The following is a 26,452-nucleotide window of genomic DNA, read 5'->3' as shown; positions in this document are numbered from 1 at the left end:
ACATTTGTGGCCTTCATGACATATCCAGATTCTGCAAAATTTAAGCTTTCATTTCTCAGAAATATACTTCTAGCCCTCATGGTTGTGAAAACACGGTGATTAACGCCTTCAAGATGATATGATGCAGATTTGTCTTTGAGACAATGCAGACAGCCTGGGCCTGAAACAACTGCGCTGATGGGGAAATCTCCTCCTGGCTATTAATTTACTTTGAGTATTAAAGCCGAATTACAGGGTCTGTCTACACTTTGAGGTGGGGGTGTGATTCCCAGCTCGAGGAGACCTACTCACGCAGCTCTCATTAAGGTAGCACTCTAAAAAGAGTGTATAGCTATGGCAGTGACAGTGACAGGATGGGCTAGCCATCACAAGTACAGGCGCAAGGTCTTGGATGGGCATGTTCTGGGAGTAGCTAGCTTGTTCCAGTGTTCACACTACCACAGCTACACTCTATTTTTAGATCGCTAGCTCAGTGAGACTAGCACATGTATGTCTCCTCGAGATGGGAATCATACCCCCATCTCGAAGTGTAGATATACCCCTAGTGACACCACTTTGAATATTAGCGTTAAATATTTCACTGATGATCATTTTAGCTGATGCAATAGGGAAGGGATTTAGTGTGAAGACCATTGAATGGAGGGGGGAGGAAATATGCAATGGGAAGAAAGGAGAAGGATGGGAAAGGTTGAGAAACAGATTAGTAATAGTGGTGGTCATAGAGGAGAACATATTTTCCCAGAGTGATATCTCAATGAGACAAAAGGTATTGAATAAAAGTTTTGTTGTTTGAACTCAAAGCAGCCATATTGTATTCTTGATCTTCATGTAAACCTTGTATTGACAACAGTGGGAGATTCACTAAGGAAGGTATATAGTCCTAAAGCTATACTATACCCACAGGCCATAGTTAAAAGCAAAAGCTGGACCCTTCCACACAATGAATTTGATTCTCCTGGTCTAGATCCTATCAGTGACCTGAGACCCCTCTTAAAAATCCACTCCTCAAAAAGAGTCCCCCCACATGCCATGATTTCTCATTTATTGTGTGCCAGAGCATTTTTCCGACTAGCACTCATGAAATAGTTTTATACTCTCCATATATATGTTTCAACTTGGTTACTTAGAGGTTGTAAATTCTCCTCTGAAGTGCAAGTTTTAATCTCAATCTTGGCTGTAAGAAGAGCAAAGGCATCTCCCTCCTTTTCCACAGCTTTTGGTGATGACAGCTCTGTCTGCAAAGGGCAGATCAGCCTGCCACAAAGGAATACTTTCCTTTTGGAGGGTGGGCTCAACCTTGTTCCCAGTGAAGTCGATGGGAGTTTTTCCAATGACTTCAATGGGAGCAGTGACAGGTCCTTGGACACCAATTCTGCAACTGTTATTCACTCAATCCTTACTCATGCAAGCAGTCCCACTGAAATCAAATGACACATTATACATGCTCCTTCCCTTAACATGCCAGTACTTACTAGCAACTCCAACAGTCTCTTGATTTCCCCCCTTATCCTCATCTACAGCAAAGTCCACACCCTCTATCTCCCAAAAATGTTCCAACCCCATGGGAATTTCTAGAATTTGAATCAAAATAATTGTAACATTAACTTTAAAAAGCAAAGCATAAAATTAGAACAGCAATGCAACATTTAGACATCAGAAACTCCCAACTACCTCTTCATTTTACAAATATATGGACACACATATTAGGCTATACAGCCCAACAGTAAGAATACTTTAAGTTTGGTTTGCTTTTTAAACATCAGTAAGAACTTTTACATTAATTTAAAAAACAAAACGGCTTGTGGCTATTCTCCCTGTAAGACCATGATAATAGCTCTCTCACTATTAGCGTCAAGGCCCTGCTAACCCTCTAATACAAGGTCTATATATTCCAGCTGGCAACTGCTTCCCACACAATCTAGGGCCCTGATTTTGTGAACACTTATGCACGTGAGTAACTTTACACAGGTGTAGTCTCATGCAATTCAATGGAACCACTCACAAGCATAAGCATGTGACGGAATCAGGAATTTTGTACGCGAGGGAACAAGTTGTCACCATCCCTCCTGCCCCTCCTCATCCAGGTTTGTACACTAGATAAATACCTCCACACAAGCCAATTTCCATTTCCTCCCTTCCCACATTGAAACCAATAGCTGCCAAAAGGGGAAGGGAAAAAATAGTTTAAAAAAAAAGTTTAGCTACAATATTAGAGCAACTGGAATCGGACATTGCCTCAGCACGGCAGAGAGACGTAGAAAGAGACTGTGTACTAGCATTATAGAATCAGTTCTGCTGCAGTTTTAGCTAGGTCCTGTCCAACAAACAACAAAACACATGTTTGTGCTTACCTGCTAGGGGAACCTATCATAGAATGTATATGGACACAGATACCCTTTTTAAGATTAAAAATGTTTTGTATAACATCAAATACTACACAGTTTAACAAGTCTGTGCCTTTAAGAGAAGAAAGGTTACTATTCTTACTTCAACACAATTCACATTGCCCATGTTTGTTAATCCCAGTACATCCTCCACTACTTTTCTGCACACTCTCCCTTTTTATTACAACATTACTATTGCCCACTTAGGAACGATCCCACAGCATGTTCAGGAGGCTTTGGTGACTATACAATCTATTTACCTCTTCAAAGCAAGTGCATCAGGTCATTTTTGGCACAAACATTGCTAACAGGGATGTCAACAACAATGCTTATCACATTCTAGTGAAAATGCAAAACTTTTTTTTTCACCCTTATTTTCCTGCTAAGCAACACATAGCACACAACAGATACTAGTCTTCTTTCTTCTGGAAGGTACTCAGATACCATGATGATGGGCTCAACATAAGAACCTGAATAGAACAGAAGCAAAACCAAATCCTTCACAGAGAAGATTCAATCTACTTTGAATTGCTGCAATTTGGTTCACTGGGATGGGGAAAGTTCTTCCCTAGATGATTACTGAGGGAACAAGTATAAAAGACCCATATCACCTTTTCCTAACTGAGCTCCAAAATAGAACTCAGCCATAGAAAGGAAGTAGCCTGAAGAACCTTATCTCCTTGCCCCACAAATACAGATGACCAGAGATGGAAAGAAAGACATCTTACAGAGGACTGCCACCACTAGACCCAAGTATGTGGAACTGAACAAGAAAAAAATTACTGGATGGGTGTGGGGGGGCAGAATGTTTTGGCACACAGCCAAATAAGAATAGGGAGCTCTTTGTTTCACCAATACTGTCCATTTAGGGGACAGCTGAATTAATTCCTATGGAGAAACAGAAGGAGCAGACAGAGAACTGGAAGTAGCAGTGCCCTACTATAGAGCTTTGATGTGGGGTTGCTTTTTGGACTTGCTGTAGATAAGTCTCCTGTTACAGAGGCAGGAAAACTTTATTCACGAATTCTCTAACTTTTGTTTGCATGCAGCAATGTAGAAAGTAAAGAATAACAACAAAGTACGCTACTTATACCAACAGACTAGATTTGTCTTTGAAGAGATCCTATTAGCTATTCAGAGATGGCGTAACTAAGAACAGTAGCCAAATATTCTCCCTTACATAACCTCACAGTGACTGACCTTGGACAGGGAATGACTCCCCTTTCTATCCACAGTTTCTAATTCATCATTTTTGTTTCAAAGAAACCTTACAGCCTTCATAAACTGAATCACCTTTAACTCACACATTTCAAGTGGTGGTGTTGTGTAAAAGCCTGATTTGCCTCATTTCAGCAGGTAAGTGTTGGCTGCTGCCTAACTTTACCAGGAAAAAGCCTTCAGGGTAGCTACAGGTTCCAGGTTTTTCTTTCCAAGACTCTGTAGCCAAACAAAGAGTAATCTGCTACAGACAGCAACCTTTGTTTGGTTCTTTCTACTGCTTGGGGGAGAACACCTGAAACTCAAAAAGAAAAAACTAATGTAACTGGAAACAAAGAGAAGATTCTTCTATGTCACTCATTATGCTTCAAACTCCCTCAGTCTGCAGCTGATAATCACCTTATTTTCATTCAAAGCCTTCCTTAAAAACAGATTTGTTCCACAAAAACTTTTAAAAACCCTCCACACCACTTTGTGACCCACCATTGTATTTTGTATCTGAATTGTGCTGTCCATCTAGTGTTGACTAGCAGCTCTTTGGGGCAGGAGCTACATTAGAAAATAAGACAAGACATGAATCAGGAGCTACACTGTACTCTATGTTTTGTACAGTGCCCAGCACATACAGAGGACATTCAGTAAGTTAATAATGATAATATTCAAGCAATTGTCATGTAACCTTGAGTTTTCAGGAATCTTGATTCCCAAACCCAGACCCAAGACCAATTAACAGGAGAAACCATAGGAAGTCTGGAGAATGTGGAAATAGAATAGTACCCTAGATTATCTCAGATCCATCCCCCCTTTCCCCCTCCCCCAGAAACAGTGTAGCATCAAGACTTGAGTAAAGCTAGGATTCTCCAAATATTAATGGGGATACTGAATATGTTTCAATAACCGATGTTTTGCATAACTGGGCAATTTTCAATGTAATAAACAGATAGTGGAGAACGTAACAAACATTCATTTTGTCATCGGAGGATCCAGAAGCAGCCAGGAGTAGCAAGCTACTTCCTTTTAAGACCTTCCCAGCTATTTCATAGGCCCCTTCTATATGGTTTGGAGGCAGAAGGGATCCAGGTGCATTAGATCTCCTAAAATATCTCCAGCAGGATCTCCCACCCAAATCCTGTACAGGCTTCCTCCACATAGGCATGGAGCAACAAAATCAAGGAAGCCAAAAGGAGTTGCTCCCTTTTACTGGCCCCTTCAGAAGCCAACCAGCAGCTGCCAACAGGATCTCTACAACCCTACCCTACACTACCTGGGGGCTTCATCCATAGAGGCTGGACACAAAAGAGACAAAAGATCCAAGAGCAACCAATCCCTTTCAAAGCCTACTTTCTGAGCCCTGGTGATGATTCCTCTTTCCCCCTCATAATATCTCTGATACTTTCATTAACACACTTCCTTCTTTCCTTCAATGGACAGCTCCACATCACAAAACCCCAAGAAAGCATCTTCCCTACTTTATTTTCCCACCATGACTCCAGTGATTATCTCTTGGCTTTGATCTCCATTCTCCCCTTCACATGTTTCTCTCCCAGCTTTTACCATATCAGCTATTCCCCTTCCCCACTCACTTCTCCTCTCACAAACTCCTAGTTACCTCAACAGCATTCTTTACCTTCTGTCATTCCACGGAAGTTGGTCAATTGGAGCTGAGGACATTCAGGACCTCATAGGATTGAGCTCACACACCCAGATCCTACAACTAGATCCACATGAGCACAGGAGTCTGTCCACGCAGAATCAATTGCAGGATCCAGCTCTTAGAATGTAGATTCCCTAGAACAGGTTACATGTCTTATTCTATGCATCTAATCCTCAAGCCCTTATTATTGCAAGTCCAGTGGCATCAACAGGATGTTTGCAAAGTGCTTTGTAAGTTTATGGAATAAAGCAGAGTAGATTATTTTACATTTTGTTAAATGTGGGGCAAAACGCTGAAATCCTTAGTCAGAACCTGATCCTGTAAGTCCTACTCAGGAAATGCTCCCAGTTGAGTCAGAGTTTTGTCTTAATAAGGTCTAAGGGTCAGAATTTTAAAGACATTTAGGCACCTACCAATGTCGGTAGGTGCCTGGTAGGATTTTCAAAAGTCCCTATATCTGCAGCTTTTGCCACCTAAATGCCTCTAAAAATCTGGTCCTACGTAGTAAATGATCCATCCAAATGTGTCCTAGAAGAGAAGGAAACTGTGGAAATACAGGCTAGTCCATGCAGACATGGAGCAAGATGAACCTGAGCACCATCTCCTCAAGTAAAATCATGCTGAAGCACATCTGCAAATTTGAGACTGAAGGTTTTGAAAGGCTGTGGATCTCAGGAGAGAGTTGGAGCCAGCAGTGAGTATTCTGCATTACATTATTCCCTCTCCTAAACAGGATGTACCATGTCAGATCAAATTTTCTGCCAGAAATTTTAAGTAGACCCCCCTCCATGTCCTGCTCTTCAGCAGCTCCACTCACTCCACTCCAATATCCTACTTGTCTCAGCTTTCAAGAATCTCCATTTTCACTAGCACCCATTTGCTACATCATTCCATAGGATAATGGTTTTGGTCTCTTGGAAGCTTAACTATTATTAATAAGCTTTGTCACTATGCTCATCATCCTTGAGCCTGAGAGCCTCACAGATAGACATGGATCTACCCTTACAACATTGTTTTGAGGTAGAAATATTGTTATGATTCCTATTTTACATGAACTAAAGTACACAGGAAGCTTGAATGATTTACTCAAAGCCACATAGGAAGCTCATAGCAGACCTGAAATAGAGTCAAGATCTCCTGAGTTCCAGTCCACTATCTTAACAACAAGGCCATCCTCCTTTCTCTGTACTCTATGTCCTCACTATCCTTTTATGGTCATGCACTCAGCCCTCTCTAGAAAAACCACCCTACCAATAGAGAGCTGGAAATGTTTAATATTTGTACTACAATCGTGCCTAGAAGTCTCAACTGACATCAAGCCCCCCCCACCCACCCAATCATACTTGGCCCTGTACAAACAGATAAGACACAGCCCCTGTCTTGAAGAGCTTATAGTCTGACTAGACGTGACAGAGGCACAAAGAGGTAAAGTGACTTGCACAGGTCATCCAGCAGGTTGGCAGCAGGTCTCCCAATTCCTTATCCAGTTCTCTATCCACGGGACTACACTGCCTCTCAAATTCCATTTTTCAAATTCTCAAATTCCACCCTCAGTTTTCTACCCAACTCCTAGCCACCCAGAGCCTTTATTCGATAGGGCATGATCTAGCCATGGGAAAGGATGGCAAGAGTTGTTCCTTCATCTGTTGGCTTTGAGGCCATTTCAGTCAGTGAAATAAAACTGATTCTTAATTCCAACTGGATGCCTAACTTCATAATTAAAAGAAACAATCCTCATCAGTGCAAGCTCCACTGCAAGAAAATGTATTATAACTTAAATTCTCACTCAGGCTGAAGGTGAGAGTACAGAACTGCTTTCCAGAAATTAAGAAACCACTAAACTCACAGAACCTGATTCCACTGTACTTATTCTTATTGAATAGCAAATTGCCCAGCAAGTAATCCCATTCATTCCAGTGGAACTACTTGCAGAATATTCTACTTCTAAGGATGAATGAGGATGGCAGAATTAGGCTCACAGTGAATAAGATTTTCACTAATAGAAATGGGCCTGTGCCAAAAGTTCAGACTTGATTCCAAACTATCCCAAAGTTCAAGGCAGGTGGAAGTTTGGATCACATGGGGTAGGGGGGTTGATTCAAGTCCATCTTTAATTATTTTTGAAAATATGCAATTTCTAATATTTGAAATCATTGTTTTTCTTTTAATAATTCATTCTGATACCAAAATTCGTGGGCTGTGCCTGCCAAAGGAACAGATTTATTTTTAAAAGAAATGTGTAAAACTATTAACATCAGAACAGATTTCTTCCATAAATCCCAGCCCACTGGAATGAAATTTGATAAGTGAATTATTTTTCAGTGTCTCAGTTACACATTTACCAGTTGACGCAGGCTTTCTGGGGGAGGATTTTTTTGCCTTTCCAGACATGTGCATTAATTATGAATTAAAAGGCCCAATTCTGCAACTTTTATTCATCTTGAGTAATGAGTAGCACTTACTCATGTAAGTAGACTCTTTCACAAAAACATCCAAGGCAGGAACAATGGCCAGCAAGAAAGCACACATACAAGAAGGAGCTCTATTGGAGGAAATCTTTGTGAAGGTTCTCTCACAATGATCTCTCACTGTCCCATGAGGGGAACTGCTCCCCCATGGAAGAAGCCATAGGGTAGCCTCCAAACTTGGCACACTCTGTACCAAATGTGGGTATCAGAGGAAAGCCAGAGCCACCTGCATGAAGCATTATCTGCAATGGTCCCTAGCTCCCAAGTCAACTGTGGCTATAGGATTGGGGGGTGGGGGCTCTGCAGACAGAATAATGCAGCCTGGGGATCTTTACTGAGGATTCGCCACAAAGTCCAGAAGGTGTGTGTGTATTCGGGGTGGGACAATATGAATCTTCCCTTCAGCCCTCCCAGGGTATGTGTAGGCTGCAGCTGACAGCAAACTTCCTAGTGAGGGTAGACAGAGGGGCACAAGCTAGTGTGCTAAAAATAGCAGTGTGGACGATGCCGCTTGGGCTTTCAAGCCCACCTGACACTGTAGGTCTAAGCTTGGGTGACTAGCCCGAGTCTCCACCAGAGCCACAACATCCACACTGCTATTTTCAACGCACTAGGTTGACCCAGGCTGGGAGGCTCACTCCAAGTTGCAGCATAGACACATCCCCAGTCTCCACTAGCATGGAGCCCAGATCATGTTGAAAGGCCTCCACAGGGTCTGAAAGGGGAAAATGGTGCTGCTAAGGGCATTAAACAATGTTTAATTTATGCCAGGGCTGAGCCCTGGCACCTCCTAGTTTGGTGTGTCAGTTACAAAAGTAAACAAATTGCTTGAGCCCTGACACCTCTTTCATTACAAATTAAGCACCGGCACTGACCCCGTTTTTGTGCAAAAGGTGGTGGAGATCTGTGTGTGCAGATCTAGGAGTGCAATCTGAGCCATTATATTTTAAATTGAATTACACTGTTAGTATTATTATCTATCTACTACCACAATACAGTTGCCACTGATATTGCATTTCTTGTTACTCACTATTGGTTCGCACGCCTCCTTAAATGGCATCTATTATGATACTAGATAAGTGGTGCTTAAAATGTAATCAAAATTTTTAAAAATAACATCTCCAGATTGGGTGCTTTTTATCAAGGACACTGTTTAATAAAGAGCAAGAGCCCTCTCAAACTGTATTTCATTTTTGAAATGACATTAGGAAACTTCATGTATTTATTGCTAAGGATTTCTACACTGACAGATGTAAAATAAGTTATTTAAAGGCCCAATGCTGCTCAAATTTAATTCAATGGCAAAATTGCCATTTACTTCACTGGGAGCAGGATCAGGCCTGACAGTCCTTTAAATTCAATATGGGGCCCTCTCCTGTAAGGTGACAAGCACCCTCAACTCCTGTTAAAATCAATGGAAGTTTCGGCGGTCAGCATCTTTCAGGATCCAGTGCTACATCTTCTTAAAATAGTTCTCTGCTTAATAAACAATGAGCTTTATTTATAAAGATAAGCAAAGAGACAACTTTTAAGTGTATACAGAATGGTTTCATTCTTATGTAAGAAAAGAACTGCCTCCTCCCCTTGTTTCATTAGAAACAGCTTCATATAACAGGATCACCAGAAAAGACATGACAGTTGTCTGGTAGACAACAATACCTCAAAATATGGTTTGGGTTCTTTTTTTTTAAGCAATTAACCACATGCAGTTTTAGAAATTGTGCATTTGACACATCTGCTGAAGTATTTCAATACCAACAGCCGTTGTTACAATCATATGATTATGAATTGGTTTTCAAGGAGCGATTCAGGTTTCATTTTAATGTCTGTGAATGTCAGCAGTTTAGAAAAATTATACAAAAACTATCATTGCAAATAGTTTTCTTATCTAAAAATTTGAGAGAAAATTTTAAAAACTTATGAAACAGGAGTAATAAGACTAAACTGAAACAGGTCTGGCACCCAAACATTGTGCATTGCTGTTCCAATACACCAGTAGGCTGGGGCCTGATCCTGCATTCATTGTTCACCCAGAACTCAGTAGGAATTCTGGCTGCACAACAAATACAATATCAGGCCCCTCATAGATTCCATGGCCAGAAGGGACCATTGTGATCATCTAGTCTGACCTCCTGTATAACACAGGCCATAGGACTTCCCCAAAATAATTCCTAGAACACATATTTTAGAAAAAAAAGAACTGGAATACTTCAGATATCCCAGTCCTGGGCCTATTTTGAACAGAAACTGTCAACAAGCTGAATCATGCCAATTTGCTTGATGGTTTTATGATGCGCACAAGTGGAAACTAGGACAGAACTATGAAACTCATCCCCCAGTCCTTCTTCCATTTATGTCAGTGGGTGCAGTATTGAGCCATCGTTTTCACTTGTAAGCTAGTCCAGCATTTCTCAAATACAGCCACCATGGCCACATGCAGTCACCAGGGGCTATTCTTGCAGCCACAGCCTCCTGGGTGGTGACTGGGGGAGGGAAAGGGAGCATAGCAGCGGCCGCTACCCCGGCGGTCACCAGCAGGGCTTGATCCCTGCCTCCTTCTGAAGCCACAAACACTGTCGGAGCTGGCAACCAGCAGTTCCCCAGCTTCCTGGGGATGGTGGGGCTTAGGCTTTGGCTTCAGCCCTTCGGTGGTGGGCAGCAGGCTCTGTCCCTACAGCAGCACGCTCTGTTCCCCAGCTACAGGGCTTTGGGCTCTGGCCCCGGGCTCACCCTCCTCACTTCACCACTGGCCCCCGCTGCCTCCAGCCCCCACCCATGCTGCAGGACCCAAGGCTCCAACCCCGGACTCACCCCCCCCACCATCATCCTGACCACCCTTCCCTCCTCCATCCTCCCATCCAGTCCCCCCATCACCCCGGCCCTCCTACCTTTGTACCCACCTCCCCATCCAGGGTTTAATTTGTCCCCCAACTTGCTGAGGATGAGTAAGTCTGCTGTGCAAAGTGATATTAACAAACATATAAATATCACTTTTCACAATAGTAAACTTACTAGCTATCAAGTCTAAAAAAAAAAATCAACCAAAAAAAGCAAAACATGCAAAGCACCTTATTTGTGTTTCTATTCTATTTAGGTCCAGTAAAGAATAGGGACAACTGTACGTTATTTTTATTACTGAGTCTGCAAAAAGCCTACATAAATAAATTACACTGATTTGGACATGTATACGTGCATATTTATTTGTTTTTCCTCAAATTAATTAAGTATTTTAAGAAAAATTGTCATAGCGGCCACCAGCAAGAGTTGATGGCTGCTCTCTGAGGCCATCAAAAAATTTGCTGTGAGAATCCCGGAGCTAGTCTATTATTTGACCTCAGGACATTGAAGTGAAATGTTAGTTAGTGCATTAAACCCATTTCCTATTTTTTAAAATTAGTTATTGTTCATCTAAAGCATATCATTGTTTTCATTTTACTTAAGTTCAAAAAAGCTATTTTGATATTTTCTTTTTCTAATTGTTAGTTAGCTGTAGCGACGTTGCACTTCTTCCTTCCAGTTTGTAAAGTGATCAGAATTTCAACTAGCCAAATAGCTTTATACTAAGTTAATCAATCACAAGTGTTTTAAAATAACAAAGTAGAGTATAACTGTGCTTGGAGGTTAGGGGTGTTTTGTTCGGTTGGTGGGTTTGATCTGGTTGATTAGTTGGGTTTTTTGGTTCACTCTCTGAAAACAATAACTTTCTTTAGTCATTTTTTTAAATAGCAAATATAAGGCCTGATCCTGACTTGAATAGTTTGCAGAACTGTTTCCAAAAGAAATACAATTTGTTAAAATATTTGGCCCGATCCCAAATCCCTTAATCATGAATAATTCAAACTCAAGCAAATTGTCCTGTTTCAGAAATGAGGACAAATTGCATCTGTAAGGACACCAAGATCAGGCTGTGTGGAAGACAAAATCAAGAGGTATACACAGTCATATAATACTATAAATGGCTTACTTAATGAGTGTTCCATTCATAGATCATTTGCACGATCAAGCCCAACCTTTCTTTAACAAGAACTTAGGTATAGTGATATGGTTTGGTTCAAAATTTATTAATCGAGTTGTACATGTTTTCTTTGTTTCTATCGTATTTCAGGAAAACTAACAGTTTAACAGACTTGGAAAACAAGTATTTAATACAAAATGCTTACAGTATTCTAATTAGGTTATCAATACCATAAAATAAGTTAAGTCAGGTTGTACTGTTCATCAGTTCACATGCCTTACAATTCTTATTTTGGTTTATTAAATTCCAGAATAGCAATAAGTCTGAATTTCTGGGTGGTTGCAGAACACATCAGAGGCTGAAAGCATTCAACAATTTATAAACAACTAGCACAATATATACCTGCTTACCATTTGAGTAGGATTTTGCTTTACAATATCACAACTAGCCTCATTTAAAAGTCCATTTATTAATGATTCCTCATGCTTCCAAATACAATTTTATTTATAAAATAAAAAATGTTCATTTATACTGCCAAATTTTCCTTTAAATACAAATAAATTGGAATTTGTAGGGGATCATATCATAGGTATCCATAGTCTTAAAAAAATTAGAAATAAAATTGCAGTCAAGCAAGACAATATGTGTGTGCAATCCAAGAGCATAGTTAAACTTCCAAATTTCACCCAAAAAGATACAACAGACAGGGTGCCCAAATATGATTGCAATGAGAACTATACAGTACCTACATATTGACTAGTTGGAAGCCTAAGCAACAGGTAAAACAAAAACAAAACAAAAAGTCTTCAGCCATCTCTAGAAGAATTCCACGGATATATGCTGAATATTTAAAAATTACAGTTATTTTATTTTCTCAGTCAGCACACTGTGCCTAAAATACTTTTAGCTTTTGTGAACTTAACAGGAACCATTTACATTTTAAAGTATTTCTGTAAAGCTGTAAAGTTTTTCTCTTCACCTCTATCAATGAGATCAATATTTCTACTCCAACATCCTCAGACACCGTTATAATGGCAAAGTAAAATGCTATCCTTCTACCATTCCTTTTCGATCTACCATCAATAGTTTAAACACACAAATTAGACCGTAGCAGTCTGTAAACCCTAGCATTTGCTCTTTAAATGTAACACCTGCGCTCTTTTTCTCCTTCATAAAACTGCCGTGGTGGGGGAGGGGAGGGAAGTAAAAATGGTTAACTAGCGACTCGCTCCTGGGTGGGGGAGTGTGATCCTCCCTTTCTCTCTGTTCCTGGCATAGCGATTGTGAATCAGGCAACTACATCTCTCGGAGGTCCTTTGCTGTGGACATATCGGTTCGATAAGCGAATGCAGGCTGGCCTTAAGGTGCAAATACTTTAAGGGCAGCCCGGGGAAAGTCATCCTCGGCGCGCGCGCTGTGGGCTGGTGGCCGCACAGAGGGCCGCGGCCCCGATCGGCGGAGGAAAGGAAGCGCGTTACCTGCGTTCTGGAGCGTCTCGAGATTCTGGGACCGGGTAGCAAGTTCAGCAACCGTTTGAACAAACTGAGTTCGGGCTTTTTGATACTGCTCGAAAACTGCAAGCGGGAGAGGGGGACAGAGTTAGCATGAACAACGAGGAGTCCTTGTGGCACCTTAGAGAGGCCGGGCCGAGCCGGGCCGGGCCGGGCCGGGCCAGTCCCTCCGGCCCCGCACACGGCTGGAGCCAGGGGCTGGCTGCGCCTGCCCCCCCCCCCCCAATAAATACCTTGTAAGACCTGCCTCTGGCTCATGGCTCCGGGTGGCGGTGAAGCTCCCGAGTCAATGAACGGGGCTGCGGGGGCCCCTGGCGCTCTCGACCTGGGCTACCGGCGCGGGGCGCGAACCCCCTCACGCTGCCTCCCGGGCCGAGCAGGGCCGCGCCGGACCAGGCAGCTTTCCGCCGCGCGGCAGTGTGTACCTTCTCCTAGGTAACCAAACGGAAGCTCGGGCGCCGGCGGGGGGAGGAGGGAGCGGGAGCCGCCTCCGCCGGATTGTGACATCAGGCGGCTGACCCCGCAGCCCAGCGCGCGGAGCTGCTCCCCCCGCCGCACGTCGCGCACGCGGGCGGGGGCAGCCCCGGCCACGGCCACAGAGCGTGGGGGTGCCTGGCTGCTCAAACCTGCCACGCAGAGCCGCTGGGGGCTGTTAGCGGCGTAGTGGGGAAAGTGCAATGAACCTGCTGGCTGCGGAGTCTCTTAGGAGCGATAGACGGTATAGACACTGCGCTGTGCATAAAGTTAAACAAGTGTGTCAGTGCAGGATCCGGCTGTCCTAGTGGACATACTACATATCCCACATAATATGTATGGCATGTCTTTATACTGTACCGAGTGACATACACACCATATCACGGATTTTATCACATCGTTACATCGGGCTTTTATTTATTTATTTGCCTGGTTTTTTTTTTCTCCCTAGAAGAAAAGCTGTCTCCCCATTACCTGTTGGCCTTGGTGTGTTTTGTGGCACACACATTAATGAACATAAAATGGCCATAATGAGTCAGCTCAATGGTCCATCTAGCCCAGTATACTGTGTTTTGACAGTGGCCGCTCCCAAATGCTTCAGAGCAAATGAACAGAACAGGGAAATTAACCCAGTGATCCATCCCCAGTCCTCTGGTTCCAGCTTCTAGCAGTCAGAGGTTTAGGGACACCCAGAGCATGGGGTTGTGTCCCTGACCATCTTGGCTAATAGCCATTGATGAGTCTATCCTTCATGAGCCTATTTCACTTTATTTTGAACGTTTATACTTTTAGCCTTCACAACATCCCCAGACAAGAGTTCCACGGGTTGACTGTGTCTTGTGTGAAAAAAGTACTCTACTGTTTTAAACCTGCTGCCTATTAATTTCATTGGGTGCCCCCTGATACTTGTGTTATATGAAGGGATAAAGAACACTTCCCAATTCACTTTCTCCTCACCAATCATGATTTCATTGACCTCTATCATATCTCGCTCAGTTGTCTCTTTTCTAAAATGAACTGTCCCAGTCTTTTTAATCTCTCCTCAGCTGGAGCTGTTCTAGACCCCTAATTATTTTTGTTGCCCTTCCTTGGACTTTTCCCAATTCTTATATATCTTTTTTGAGATTGGGAAACCAGAATTGCCTGCAATATTCAAGGAGTGGTCATACCATGGATTTATATAGTGTCATTATGATATTTTCTGTCTTATTATTTATCCCTTTCCTAATGGTACCGGACTCTGTTAGTTTTTTTTTTTTTTGACTGCTCCTGCACATTGAGCAGACGTTTTCAGAGAACTATCCATGATACTCCAAGATCTCTTTCTTGAGTGTAAACAGCTAATTTAGACCCCTCCATTTTGTATGGATAGTTGAGATTATGTTTTCCAATGTGCATTACTTTGCATTTATCAACACTGAATTTCACCTGCCATTTTCTTGCCCAGGCACTCAATTTTTGTGAGATCCCTTTATACCTCTTTGCAGTCAGCTTTGGGCTTAACTAACCTATCCAATTAATAAAGTGGAGGGAAAACCCAGAAGTAATGAACTTTATATGAATATTAATAATGTGTTTAGTGTAACCCAGAAATCAACATTATTACTGGGTTTCATTACTTCTACATTTCTGGGTTAATGTGTTTAGTGAAAATCAATATCTCACAAGAACTCAAATGGCATTTTAACAAAGCCCAGCTGGGTCTCCTGCAACTGTTTAAGGTCTTCACAAAAAGGATTTCAGCTTCGGAAACAATTTTCTTTTGCCCCGCCTTTCTCTGTAACTGGATTAAAGAATTAATCCAGTTTTAAAACATTCATTTTTTAAAAAGCAAATCGGCAGCCTCTGCGTTTGCACGCTGCTCTCTACCAAGCAGCCAGGAGTTAAAGCCATAGCCCCAAGCCGGAGAAGAGAAGTCCCCTTGGACAAGCAGGGAGGAACGGAACAAAGTTGTTCGAGGCGCCAGGTGGGCGCAGCTACGCACCCCCACGCACCGCCTCCCCCAGAGTTCAAGGCACCCTGGAGCCTTGGGAAATCGGCCGAGTTTGGGCAGGACCGAAAGGCGGGGGCGGCTCTGGCAGTAGGCAGGGTATAGACCTGGCTCTTGTTGCTCACAAGAGCTGCGCCCCACGAGACCGCTCCTGCGGGCATTCTCTGGAGACTCTCCCCCGCCTAAAGTCTATCGCTCTGGGCTCTCTCGGGGATTTCCGCGGCACTGCGCGCAGCAGCAAGCACAAGCACTACGCGGGGGTAGTGAATGTTTCCAGGCTCTGGCTCTCCTCGTTTCACGTCGCTGCCCGAGCAAAGTCTGTATTACGAGGAGCATCCGATTCGGTGGTGAGGCCGTATGGAGACAAACAAACTGCCCGGCGGCGCCTATTGAATCCTCCGCTCAGCTGCAAGCTTGGCCCCTGGCGGCACGCAGGGGGGTGACTTCGGCATGCCGACGCTGCTGCCTTCTGCTGAGGACTCCGCTGCCGGCAGCGATCCAGCCCGTACGCGGCTGCTGCTGCTAGTTTTGGGGACCTCGCTAATCCCACATTTGGGGTTGGCAGGAGACCTGCTGCCAACCACTTGGCTGGCAAAGCAGCCGCTGCTGCACCGAGTGGCTTATATAGAAAATAAATCTCCATCGTGGCGACTCTTGGCTGACTGCTCAGCGAGGGACAACTTGGGGTGGCTTCTAACTGCTGCTACTAAAGCGCTGGGGAAACGCCTTTTCTGTTTGTTGGGAAAGCTGGGGGGGGGGTTATCGTTATAAACCGCTTGTTGTGTGTGTCACCCACAGGCAGCCGCTGGCGGAGGGGGGGGGAGCAGGGGAATTTTTGTGTGTGGGTGCACCCCTAGGGCTACTTGTACTTCAAACAGATCCGTTTAGTCATATCTCTCGCCCTTTCCCGGCGCCGGGACTCCCCCGCCCCGTGCTCTCGGTCACGTCACTGGAAACATACGGCACTTGCTCCGTTTGCGCAGGCTAAGAAGCTCCGGCCGGCCGTCAGGGGCGGGGGAAGGAGCCGGAGCCTCTGCCCGGCACCGAGCCCTTTCCGTCAACCTGAGGGTGCGCAGCAGCACGCGAGCTTGTCCCCGCGCGCAGCCGGCAGGCCGCTCCTCCTCCCAAGCTCCGGCGGGGCGAGACCAGATCGGCTCCCCCAGCCCCGCCGCAGGCAGCAACGGAGCGTGAGCAGCCGCCTCCGAGCGCAGCCGACAGGCGCCCACCGCGCGGCTTGCTCCGGAGCCGTTTCTCCCTCCCCTTGTCGCCAGACCGATGAGCTAGACAGAGCCCTTCGCCGTCAGGCCACTGCGCGGGCACTTTGTTCTGTTGCCTTTACAAGAATTGTAGTGAGATTAAAATCCCCCAGATCCCCGCAGCAGCGCGCAGCTGGTCGACGACACTGGGGCAAGTGTCGACGCTGAACCGGGAACGGGACTGCGCCACGCATCGCGCATGTGCAGCCGAGAAATAAATTTTGGTTTTTTGACTCGCTTCCTCTGACAATGCAATGTGTGTACACACCATACAGCTGTCTGGGCACACGCACAAGTACACACGTACACAGACTTGAGGGCGGATGTCTTAATGAATAAAGAATAATTGATGGTAATTTCGAATAAAAGCTATTGCCTTTTTCAGGAGCAAATTAAGTAATGGGGGCGCCCACGTGGCTTCTGCAGTTCAAAAATGCGTTATGGGAAAATTCCATTTCCTCCCCTCTAAAAGAGCGGCAGTGATTTACTGCATAGGTCTGGAGAAAGTTCATTCCAAGCATGAGGCTATCAGTGTGGGAGCTTAATGCGGTGCATTCTGTACGCGATAGAGTTGTCTGTCTGATAGCTTTTGGTAATTTCTAATGCGGTATCCAGGACTAAAACCAGTAGGAAAGATTGTATTTGTTGGTGACAATGCAGTAATGTACAGATGCCAGCGGGATGTAAGCAAGGAGCATACCCGATTAAGACAGAAAGTTTTACAACATTCATATTTTGTCAAAAAAGACTCCAGATATTAAATTATTAGGTAACCTAGTCACTGCATTGGGCTCTTAGGGTATTAAAACTCCAGTACTAGAAGGATACAGTATTTGTGAATTGGTAGTAGTTCCAAACCAAGTATCATAATTACTTTACAAATTTGGAGTCTGACTTTATAATTGATCTCTCAGAACTAAGATTATATTTATAAATAAATATAACCCCGGAGGTCATCATTATAGCATCTAAAGTAAACAGTAGGATTGAAATGTAAAATTAAGATTGACAGTCTTTGAATATACCTAGATTGCACGCAGTGCTCCAGATTCCTTAGATGGTGTTTCGAAATAAGTTGAATATTTGTGAACAAAACTTCTTACTTATATAGTATTCAACCCAAATATTGGCCAAGTTACTCTAAGTCCGATGTATTTCAAATTCTAATGGATAGTATAAAGCCATATAACTCAAAACGTAAAACAAAATGTCATCATGATTTTGGAAACTGTTGTTTGTTTTTGTTTTGTTGTTATTCTTTAAGGCTTTAAATGTGACAAGTCCGATGAAAAATATCACTTATGACACGAACGTAATAAGAAAGTAATAAGTAAAGAAAGGTCTGTAAATACCTTGCAGTTGAAAGAAGTTATTCTTTCAGTCTCATTTAAAAGTTTAGCAAAGTTTACCCAGGTTTTAAGAAAGTTATATTATGTTAATAAATAATCCGTGAAATCTGTTCAGTTGAAAATAAAATGGACTGAAACTAACAGCATTATCCACCACAATCAACTAAGTGTTTTGATGAATATTTAGTGCAAAAACTTCTACTTAAGAAAAAACTGGCGGTGTGTTTCGCTCTAAAAATAAATAGGACTTGTCAAATCAGACTGGCAAAGAGGTCACTTGCAACAGAAAATATTTTGGGAAATTGTCACCAAGTGTATTTGACAAAGGCAACAGCTGTTAAACACATTTCTGTCATTCTAATTTCGAGTTCTTAAGTTAAATTACAAAAATAAACAAACACTAATGATTTATGGTCAATGTTTTTTAAAGAAGTAGAGGTGTTCATTACAGATATAATTGATTTGGCTGGCTAAATAAGTCATGTGTTCACAGATATTAAGAAGCCAAAATTATAATAATAAACATATCCAAATATTCCTGCTCTATTTCATTCCTATACGTTATGATGATTTACTTACATAGATAGTAATAAACTACGAAAAATCGTATAGAAACTCAGTCTTCAGAGACATCATTGATTCTTGCAAAAGTGCTCAAGACAGAAAGTCATTTATGGAAATGACGTGGTTGTCAGATCTAATTGCTTGGCTTATGAGTGCTTATAATGGAAAACCTGTAGCCTTAGGCATGTTAACGTGATAGCTGATGCATTACTGGTTTCAAGTTTAAAATAAAACAAGAAATCCAAGCATTATTCAAGTGAAGCGCGCTAATTCACATTAATATGGATGGTCTTTCTTCGTGTCCCTTGATTCATTAGAAGAAGCAGTTCTTGTGAGAAAATGAGATAATATTCACTTCAACTCGGTGCACAACACAGCTATTGTTGGCCTGTGATTTTTTGAAACACTGAAGAAAAGAACTTTTCACATGCTTTACTTTCTTCCTTGTGTCAATGAGGATGCATTGCAACAGGTTGTTCAGTTCCCTGTATGATAACAGGTAAGTATTTCTTATATCCTTTTATCTTGTAGCTCAGGAAAGCTTATGCTCTAATAAATTTGTTAGTCTCTAAGGTGCCACAAGTACTCCTTTTCTTTTTGCGAATACAGACTAACACGGCTGCTACTCTGAAACCTGTCATTGTGTTTGTAATTACATTGTGCGAAGTTTGGAGGTAACTTTTTTTTCCCGGAAGGAGTCTAAAATCATCACACATATATGGATCATTTAAATGGCATAATTGCTTTGGGCTATATAGGTAATTATATATTCACAAAGAATGAGAAATATATCAAGACTGCTTAAAATCGAGTTACATTTAGTTGATGGGTTTATGGATTATATTGTCCTGGATTTGTATTACCACCTAAATGCAACACTCTTAACGACTCCTGTTTTCGACTTCAAGTCAACCCGTTAATGCTTTCAGTGTCTGAGAAGAATTTAAAAGTTGATGGTAGAACTTGCAGCTCCTAAATCACATTTTCTATGTTCCTTAGAATTATGTAAAGTTACAATAATGTAGCAGAATTCTTGCTACTCATTAGTCTTGTGCAATATTTATTTGCTTGCATTATACTTACAACTTATCTTGGCAACCAGGCTTGTTTAAGCTTGTTAGTAACTGCTTTGAGTGTACAGATAGGTCAGCAAAATGACTTTTTAGTTGCAGAGTGTCGCCATCACTTAACAAGTCTGACGCTTTGGTGGAAAGGGTGATGCAGAGCGCTCACTGGATTTCCTCTGTGGCTTAGAGGTTAACGCTGTTAACTTCAGCTGATAACTTTTCCGCAGCGAAGTGAATTATGATTGGTATTTATGGACTCCTGAAAACTAAATGCTTTCTTAGAGAAGAATATATTGGTCTTGGGGATCCCCCATGGCACAGTGTTTCATATATTAAAATGTAGTCAACGAATGATTTTACTTCATTAATTAACTTTAACGTTGGCTTGGCCCCCGAGTTAATTTTACAAAGAAGTACAATTAGAAAAGTACAATTAGAACAATATAATATTCCATTTTTTCCCCTAATGTTGAGCTATACCTAAACAGAATAACTTTGTGGGATTCTCTTCTCAGATTTTTGTCGATACGTTTAATTTACAAAATCTTTTAAAATACATATATTTTTAAAACATTTTGTTGACCGATGCCAGAAACCTAAAGAAATTGCAGACACGTTAGAAATGAGTCATTCCTTTCTCATGACTTGAAAAGGCAACATTGACATTTTAACAGAAATTTGTAAATGGTGTTGAATCATGTACATTTGTTTTGTGGAAGTTAGTACTCGGTCACAGTACTAATTCAGAGAAAGGATCAGAATAACGACGTAACACAATAAATATAACTAAATTAAAAGAAAGGTAGAACAATACAGGTCAGTTTACATAAATGAAACCAGCAAATATAACCTCGTAGTCCGGAATACATTATTCAGACAGAGGCAGCCACGTGTGTTTAGTTACATCACTGGCTTCCTGTAGAACCTTCAGAGCTTGGGCAGACACAGAGAAGAAGAAGATGTTGTGTTCCAAAAACTGAAAGAAGCCTTAAATTACTTTGAGGATCTGAAACCAATTAGGTCTTTTTTGTGTGTCTATTAATATGTGTGAGTGTGTATTTTGAGTTGCGGCTGAAGACTGTTCATGTCTATCTAGTCAGAGACACAGAACATGCACAGAGAGAGCTGAGATCTATCCGCACGTTGGTAAAGTAGAACAATGCTCTCAGACAATGCGAGGTAAACGGAGTCTGTGCTAATAAGGCGCAGATATTGGTACGCCAATATTGAAATCTTGACCGCGAAGATCAGCTTTGTATGTTACCTACCGAAGACACAAAAACACACACACACGTGATTCCTTCAACTGCTGTGTGTAAGGGTGGGGGCAAATAAATGCCGCGCCGGCAGGATAAGATACCCCGGTCTGCGGGAGAAAAAGGAGGTGTAACAAGAGGCACCAGCAGCAGAGCGGGCTGGAAATTGCTGTCGTGTGGTTGCTATTAGCAACAAATCAGCTGAACAGCTTGCGAGCCCTAAGCACCTAGCAGGGAGGTGGCAAGGAAAGCGCCGGGAATAGAGAGGCCACGGCTTATTGGGCTCATTGGAGTCACCTAGAGAGCACGGAGAAGGGGACTCTGCCTTGGAACCCTGCGAGGCAGCTGCCACGGGAGGGGAGGAAGGTACTCCAACTACAGGCCCCGTGTGCCTGGGTGCACACACCTCCAAGAAAGGAAAAGGCCAGTCCACTCAAAGAGAGACAAGATGGCAGATCCTAGAGGGTACGCTATATACACCCCCCTCCCAGCATACGTGGATTGTATACCTTCCTGCATGGGAGCTGTGCTCATAGTCAACGCAAAGGAGATACGATTTCAGTGCTTACAATGTGAGGTTATCTACCCGCCCCTCCCTGCACAGAGGGCAAAGTTATATACACCCCACTCCGAGGATAAAGAGTAAAGTTATATATACCCCTTTTTCCACATGTCAGGAGGGTGAGCTGTTATATACCCCTCTTCGAGCACGGAAGATGGGTTGCATACACGCCTCTCCATTGGTAAAGGGTGAATTATACACACCTTTCAGAGCACAGAGTGAGAGGTTATCCCCTTCCAGTGCCTGTAGGGGATGGCATACTTAATCCTGTTAGGATCAGGTTATAGACACCCTTTTCCGTACCTATGTGATTAGGTTATATGCAGCCCTCTTCATACTCGTTTGTCATCGCATTTCCCTGTCCTTCCAACAACCCTCTCTCCCACACACTCAGGGTGACCCACTGAAAAAATGCAACTCTGTATTTCCGCGCCGGGGGATCGAGGCCCCAAGGCTCAGCCACAAACTGGGTCATAGAATATCAGGGTTGGAAAGGACCTCAGGAGGTCATCTAGTCCAACTCCCTGCTCAAAGCAGGACCAATCCTCAATTTTTGCCCCAGATCCCTAAATGGCCCCCTCAAGGATTGAACTCACAACTAGGTTTAGCAGGCTAATGCTCAAACCACTGAGCTAGCCCTCCCCCCCCCCCCTCTGGGAATATCCCAAACTGCCACCTACCTGCACTCAAAACCCCTAATGATTTAATTCCTGCACCAGCTGCGGCCTCACACACATCCCTTGCTAGAAAGCAGACGTCCTCCTCACTGCATGCACAGTCCAAAAGCAGCAGAAATAATGTTCCCACGAGAATTATTTTATTTTAAGAAAAAATACATCTGAGCCGAGGGGGTTATTTTATGTTTTCTTGCTGAGGCTACACAAGTCAGAAATTGCATTGCAAAGGTTTCACAAGGCGCCCTGATGACATTTTTTTCTGATCGTTCGAACATCTCCACCTGAAAGCAAGTCCTACGGTCTGTCTGTCTCTGAGGCCTCCACTGCATCAGCAGCTTCAGAGATTGTGTATTCTCTTTTCTAGTCGATCAAAAAGTGCCTGGGTAGAGAAGGTTCCTGGCGATCATGTTCACCGATTCAGAATTGAAGAGTTAAAAATGTCAGTGCTGAGGGAAATGTCAATGATCGTTACTCTCAGCAAAGGTCAGAACAATACAGAAAGAGCATTTCCGACTAATCTGGGATTTGAATCAGTCTGTAATTTCACCACTGTCGCTGGGAACAGCTCCGGAGGAAACTTCTTAGGGGGTAGTTTTTTATTTTCTTGTGTTATTCGCTGTGAGATTTTAAATGCTTCTGTATCAGAAAGGAGATTTCATTGAGTTTCTTTGTGCGAAATAGTCTCTACAGGGGAAGCCACACAGAAGTGGAAAATGTAAATAGCATCGAGTTGGTCAGAGGGGGAAAGAATTTGCATTTTTTTTACAGCGATCAGAAATACAGCCCTTTGTCTCTGTATCTGAGGTGCGATATTCAGTAACGTGCCATTAAAATACAAGCACCAAATGGCATCTACAGTCACCTTCGTTTATTCGGGAGGAGGCCTGGATTTCTTCAAATGGCCCTTGCCTTACCTTTGGTCTGCTGGAGCTTTGTTTCCTATTTTTGCCGCTGGATGCAGGCAGCATTTGGAGGGACCTCTCTGGAAGCCAAATATTTCGGGTTAGAAGCAAGTCCCATGGAGAGAACTGAGAGTGCTGGAGCTGCAGGGGTTGCTCTAAACCAGTCAATGGACATTGCCATCACCCCCTCCCATTCCCGTTGTTGTCAGGAGTTCACTTTCCCTCAAAACAGGATCCACTTTAAGGCTCCCAGTAGCATCGTAAGGAAACACGTGGGGGGGGAGGAGACTCCGTGATTCACAGACTCTGGGACTTGCGTGTCAGTGGGTCACGGCTTCTCAAGGGACATTCTCCCTTATTAAACAGATCCGTGCGCTCTGGTTATTAAATAAGCCTGTCTGTCTGTCTGTCTGTGACTTGGTTGCATTGCACTCCTGTCCCGGCTTGGAGTTATGTGTGTATGTGGACGACGATCGGTGCCTGAGGGATTCGTGTCCTCCCCACAGCGTCACCCCAGGAGAACGGGAGAGGAACAGCTTTTTCTTCTTTCCCTTCTCCAGCAATGCCCAGAGAAATGTGGGGTTAATTGATCTGCAGAGCCTTGGTTGGAAAGAATGCGCAGGGACCTGCAGCTGGGAATGGCTCTCGTTCTGGAAATGGTTATAGCTGGCCAAAATTGTTTGGTTACTAACGGTGGCCGCTGGTAATCATTGCTGGTATGGCAAATATCGCTGCTTTGGCAATGGCTGTTCATTTGCCCAGGATCGCTACTGCAATGGGTGCTCGCATTGGGTGCAGTTACCGGGGCGCAAGATGGCAATGGATGATTATTTGTGAAGGGGTGAATTTGGCTGTGGCTGCTGGTTGGGCAAAAGGTTACCGCGGGCAGTAGTTGCTACGCGGCGAGCGCTCAGGATCGCAACTGGCAATGATGATTTTCAAGCTACTTGTAAAAAACGGTGGGGGCTTTTCTCTTGCTTTCGTTTTCCCGTTAGCCCTCCGGCTTGCGATGGCTGTGCAAGGAGCATGTGTCTTTCTGTGGCCTGGCGGCTGATCAGAAGAAACGTCAGTGCTCCCCGCAGCGTCTGCGCTTCCCGATTGCTCCGTCGCTCTCTGCCTTGTGCGCGGCCTGAAAATTCCCATTTGAATTTGGCGGTAGAGAAGTGGGAAGTTCACCCGGCGAGCGGAGCTGCGCAGGCGCAAGATGGCCTCTTCCCCCAGTGTGAGCTGCCGCAGCAAGGAGCCTTGTACGCTTCAGTGGAGGCATTGAGCAAAGCCGCAGGGCACGGAGTGGGTGGGGGGAATTTGCAGATGCCACATATTTTCTTTGACGCTCACTGCTCCAAATGAAGAAGCCATGGGGGTTATTTTCACATAACCGCGCGTTAATGCGGGAAAATAATACCGCCCAGTAAGCGCGGGGCTGCTCCCCCCCCCCCCGAAAGCACAAAACAATTAATTTTCGGCGCGTAACACCGCTAGTTTCGCTTCCTCCAAATTCGAGAAGGAAAGTGTGTGCCAGCCGCCACATGGAGCTACCGGCATCAGTTTCAGTGCGATGTGCTGGTGAGACAGAGAGAGAAGTAAGAAAGGCGCCTGCTGCATGGCTCCTATTAACATCTGTAGCGAGGCACACAGGAACTGAAAGGAGAACGTCGTATCCCTAATTCGGTATCCAGGCTCAAGCACCAAAATCGCCTCCGTAGCTCTCTTCACGGTTTCAAGACATTTGCATGCTGCAGCCCAGCTTCAAAGCGACAGCACAGAATGCAAGTTTTCTTTCTTCTCTTCGAGAAACGAGCCCCAGTTGTATTCGTGGGTCCTCTTTTTTAGCCACGCGTTTGACATTTTTAAATGCGTACAATTAATCGGTGCATTAAATAAATATAGGTATTCAAATCCAGTAAGCACTGAGATGAGACTCTGGAAGGTGTTAGGGTTTGATCTTTTGTCCTTCTGTGAATCTTCTGTTTGGTTGCAGAAGAAGGAAGGCAAGAAGCAAATCTGGAAAACCACGATATCAGAATCTGAATTCATACGGCACTAGAACAGCTGTCCCGTTGGGGTTTCCTGACATGGTAACGATTTTAAGATCGGAACACTTAATGTCTTCAGCCCCTTAGATACGCCTATAAATAATTGCAAAGGCATTCCTTGTGTAGGACCTATTAAGAAAAGACGAAGAAAAAGAAACTGCCTATACTAAAATAAAGGAAATCCGTTTCAAGTACCCAGAGTAGAAGCAAGGACATTAAAAATTAACAGCGGAAACAGGAAACACTTATCTACGTAAACATTGTTTCAGAATTTGACAATATCAAAATTAGGAGGGCAGAAGGTGCTTGCACGGAGGAAAACTATCAGAGTCCTGCCCCAGGTAACTCACGGTGTAGGTTGCCTTTGCTTGTCTCTGTCTAGCTAGAAAGCGGGAGCCCGTTGTATATGTGCATCTAGAAGCACCCGATCTTTGTGAATGTTTGGTGGTAAAGGTCGGAACTGCAAGAGCTCACTTGTGATGTTTTGAAAGGTAATAACCAGCTACATATGACGAGAGGATACATACAATAGATTCAGGCTCGGGGTCAATATGAAGAGTCGCTTGCAAGTCACAGAGCTGTAAAAACTAGAGTGTTCACGCTTCCCCCCAGTATTAATCCGCGAGTGCCTTGCAAATAGTCTTTGTGGCTTCTCACTGGAAATTCCTAACGAAACAAGTCGATTCTTTGGCAGAAGTGAGGGTGGGGGATGGAGTGACATGCTTGATAGTGTTAGAGAATGAAAGGAAGAAATTTACCTGCACTTTACAAAAATGTTTATCTAACGCTTAAATTTTCTCTGCCTTTGAATTTGAAACATCAGAGTCTGAATGCCTCCATTCATTTCCAAAGAACTGAAGAAAAGCTTCTTTGAACGCAGTTATCTAAAAAGATGCCTTTTTTCTCAGGCACCTTGGCATGTGAATGAAAGAAGCTTCTTGCTCTCCTGTCTAATTACGTGACGCTAAAGGCTCCTTGGAGTTCACCTTGGAACTGCAATAGCTACACGCTGATACTGGCCTATTGAAAGACAATGAAATGGGTTGTTTTAAGCACTGCTTCGTAACTCAGGGGACATAATTCTGCTTGTGGAAAAAAAGTTCTTAAATACTTTCCAAAAAAATGGATC

At 43.5% G+C, this 26,452-nt stretch overlaps 1 protein-coding gene across 1 annotated transcript in view; it reads right to left on the bottom strand.

Annotated features, from left to right (window-relative positions):
• Nucleotides 1-13,808, bottom strand: part of SPAG6 (sperm associated antigen 6) — a 47,831-nt gene extending 34,023 nt beyond the window's left edge. The window contains exons 1-2 of the mRNA XM_038393346.2: nt 13,424-13,808; nt 13,158-13,253 (exon numbers count right to left, since the gene is read on the bottom strand). Coding sequence (XP_038249274.1) covers nt 13,158-13,253; nt 13,424-13,448 — 121 coding nt within the window. The 5' untranslated portion in view covers nt 13,449-13,808. The remainder of the gene's footprint in view (nt 1-13,157; nt 13,254-13,423) is intronic.
• Nucleotides 13,809-26,452: the final 12,644 nt, after the last annotated feature.

The sequence above is a fragment of the Dermochelys coriacea genome, chromosome 2 (genome assembly GCF_009764565.3).
Source record: "Dermochelys coriacea isolate rDerCor1 chromosome 2, rDerCor1.pri.v4, whole genome shotgun sequence".
NCBI lineage: Eukaryota > Metazoa > Chordata > Testudines > Dermochelyidae > Dermochelys > Dermochelys coriacea.
The sequence above is the reverse complement of the archived record's forward strand: the minus strand, read 5'-3'. Positions and strand labels throughout refer to the sequence as shown.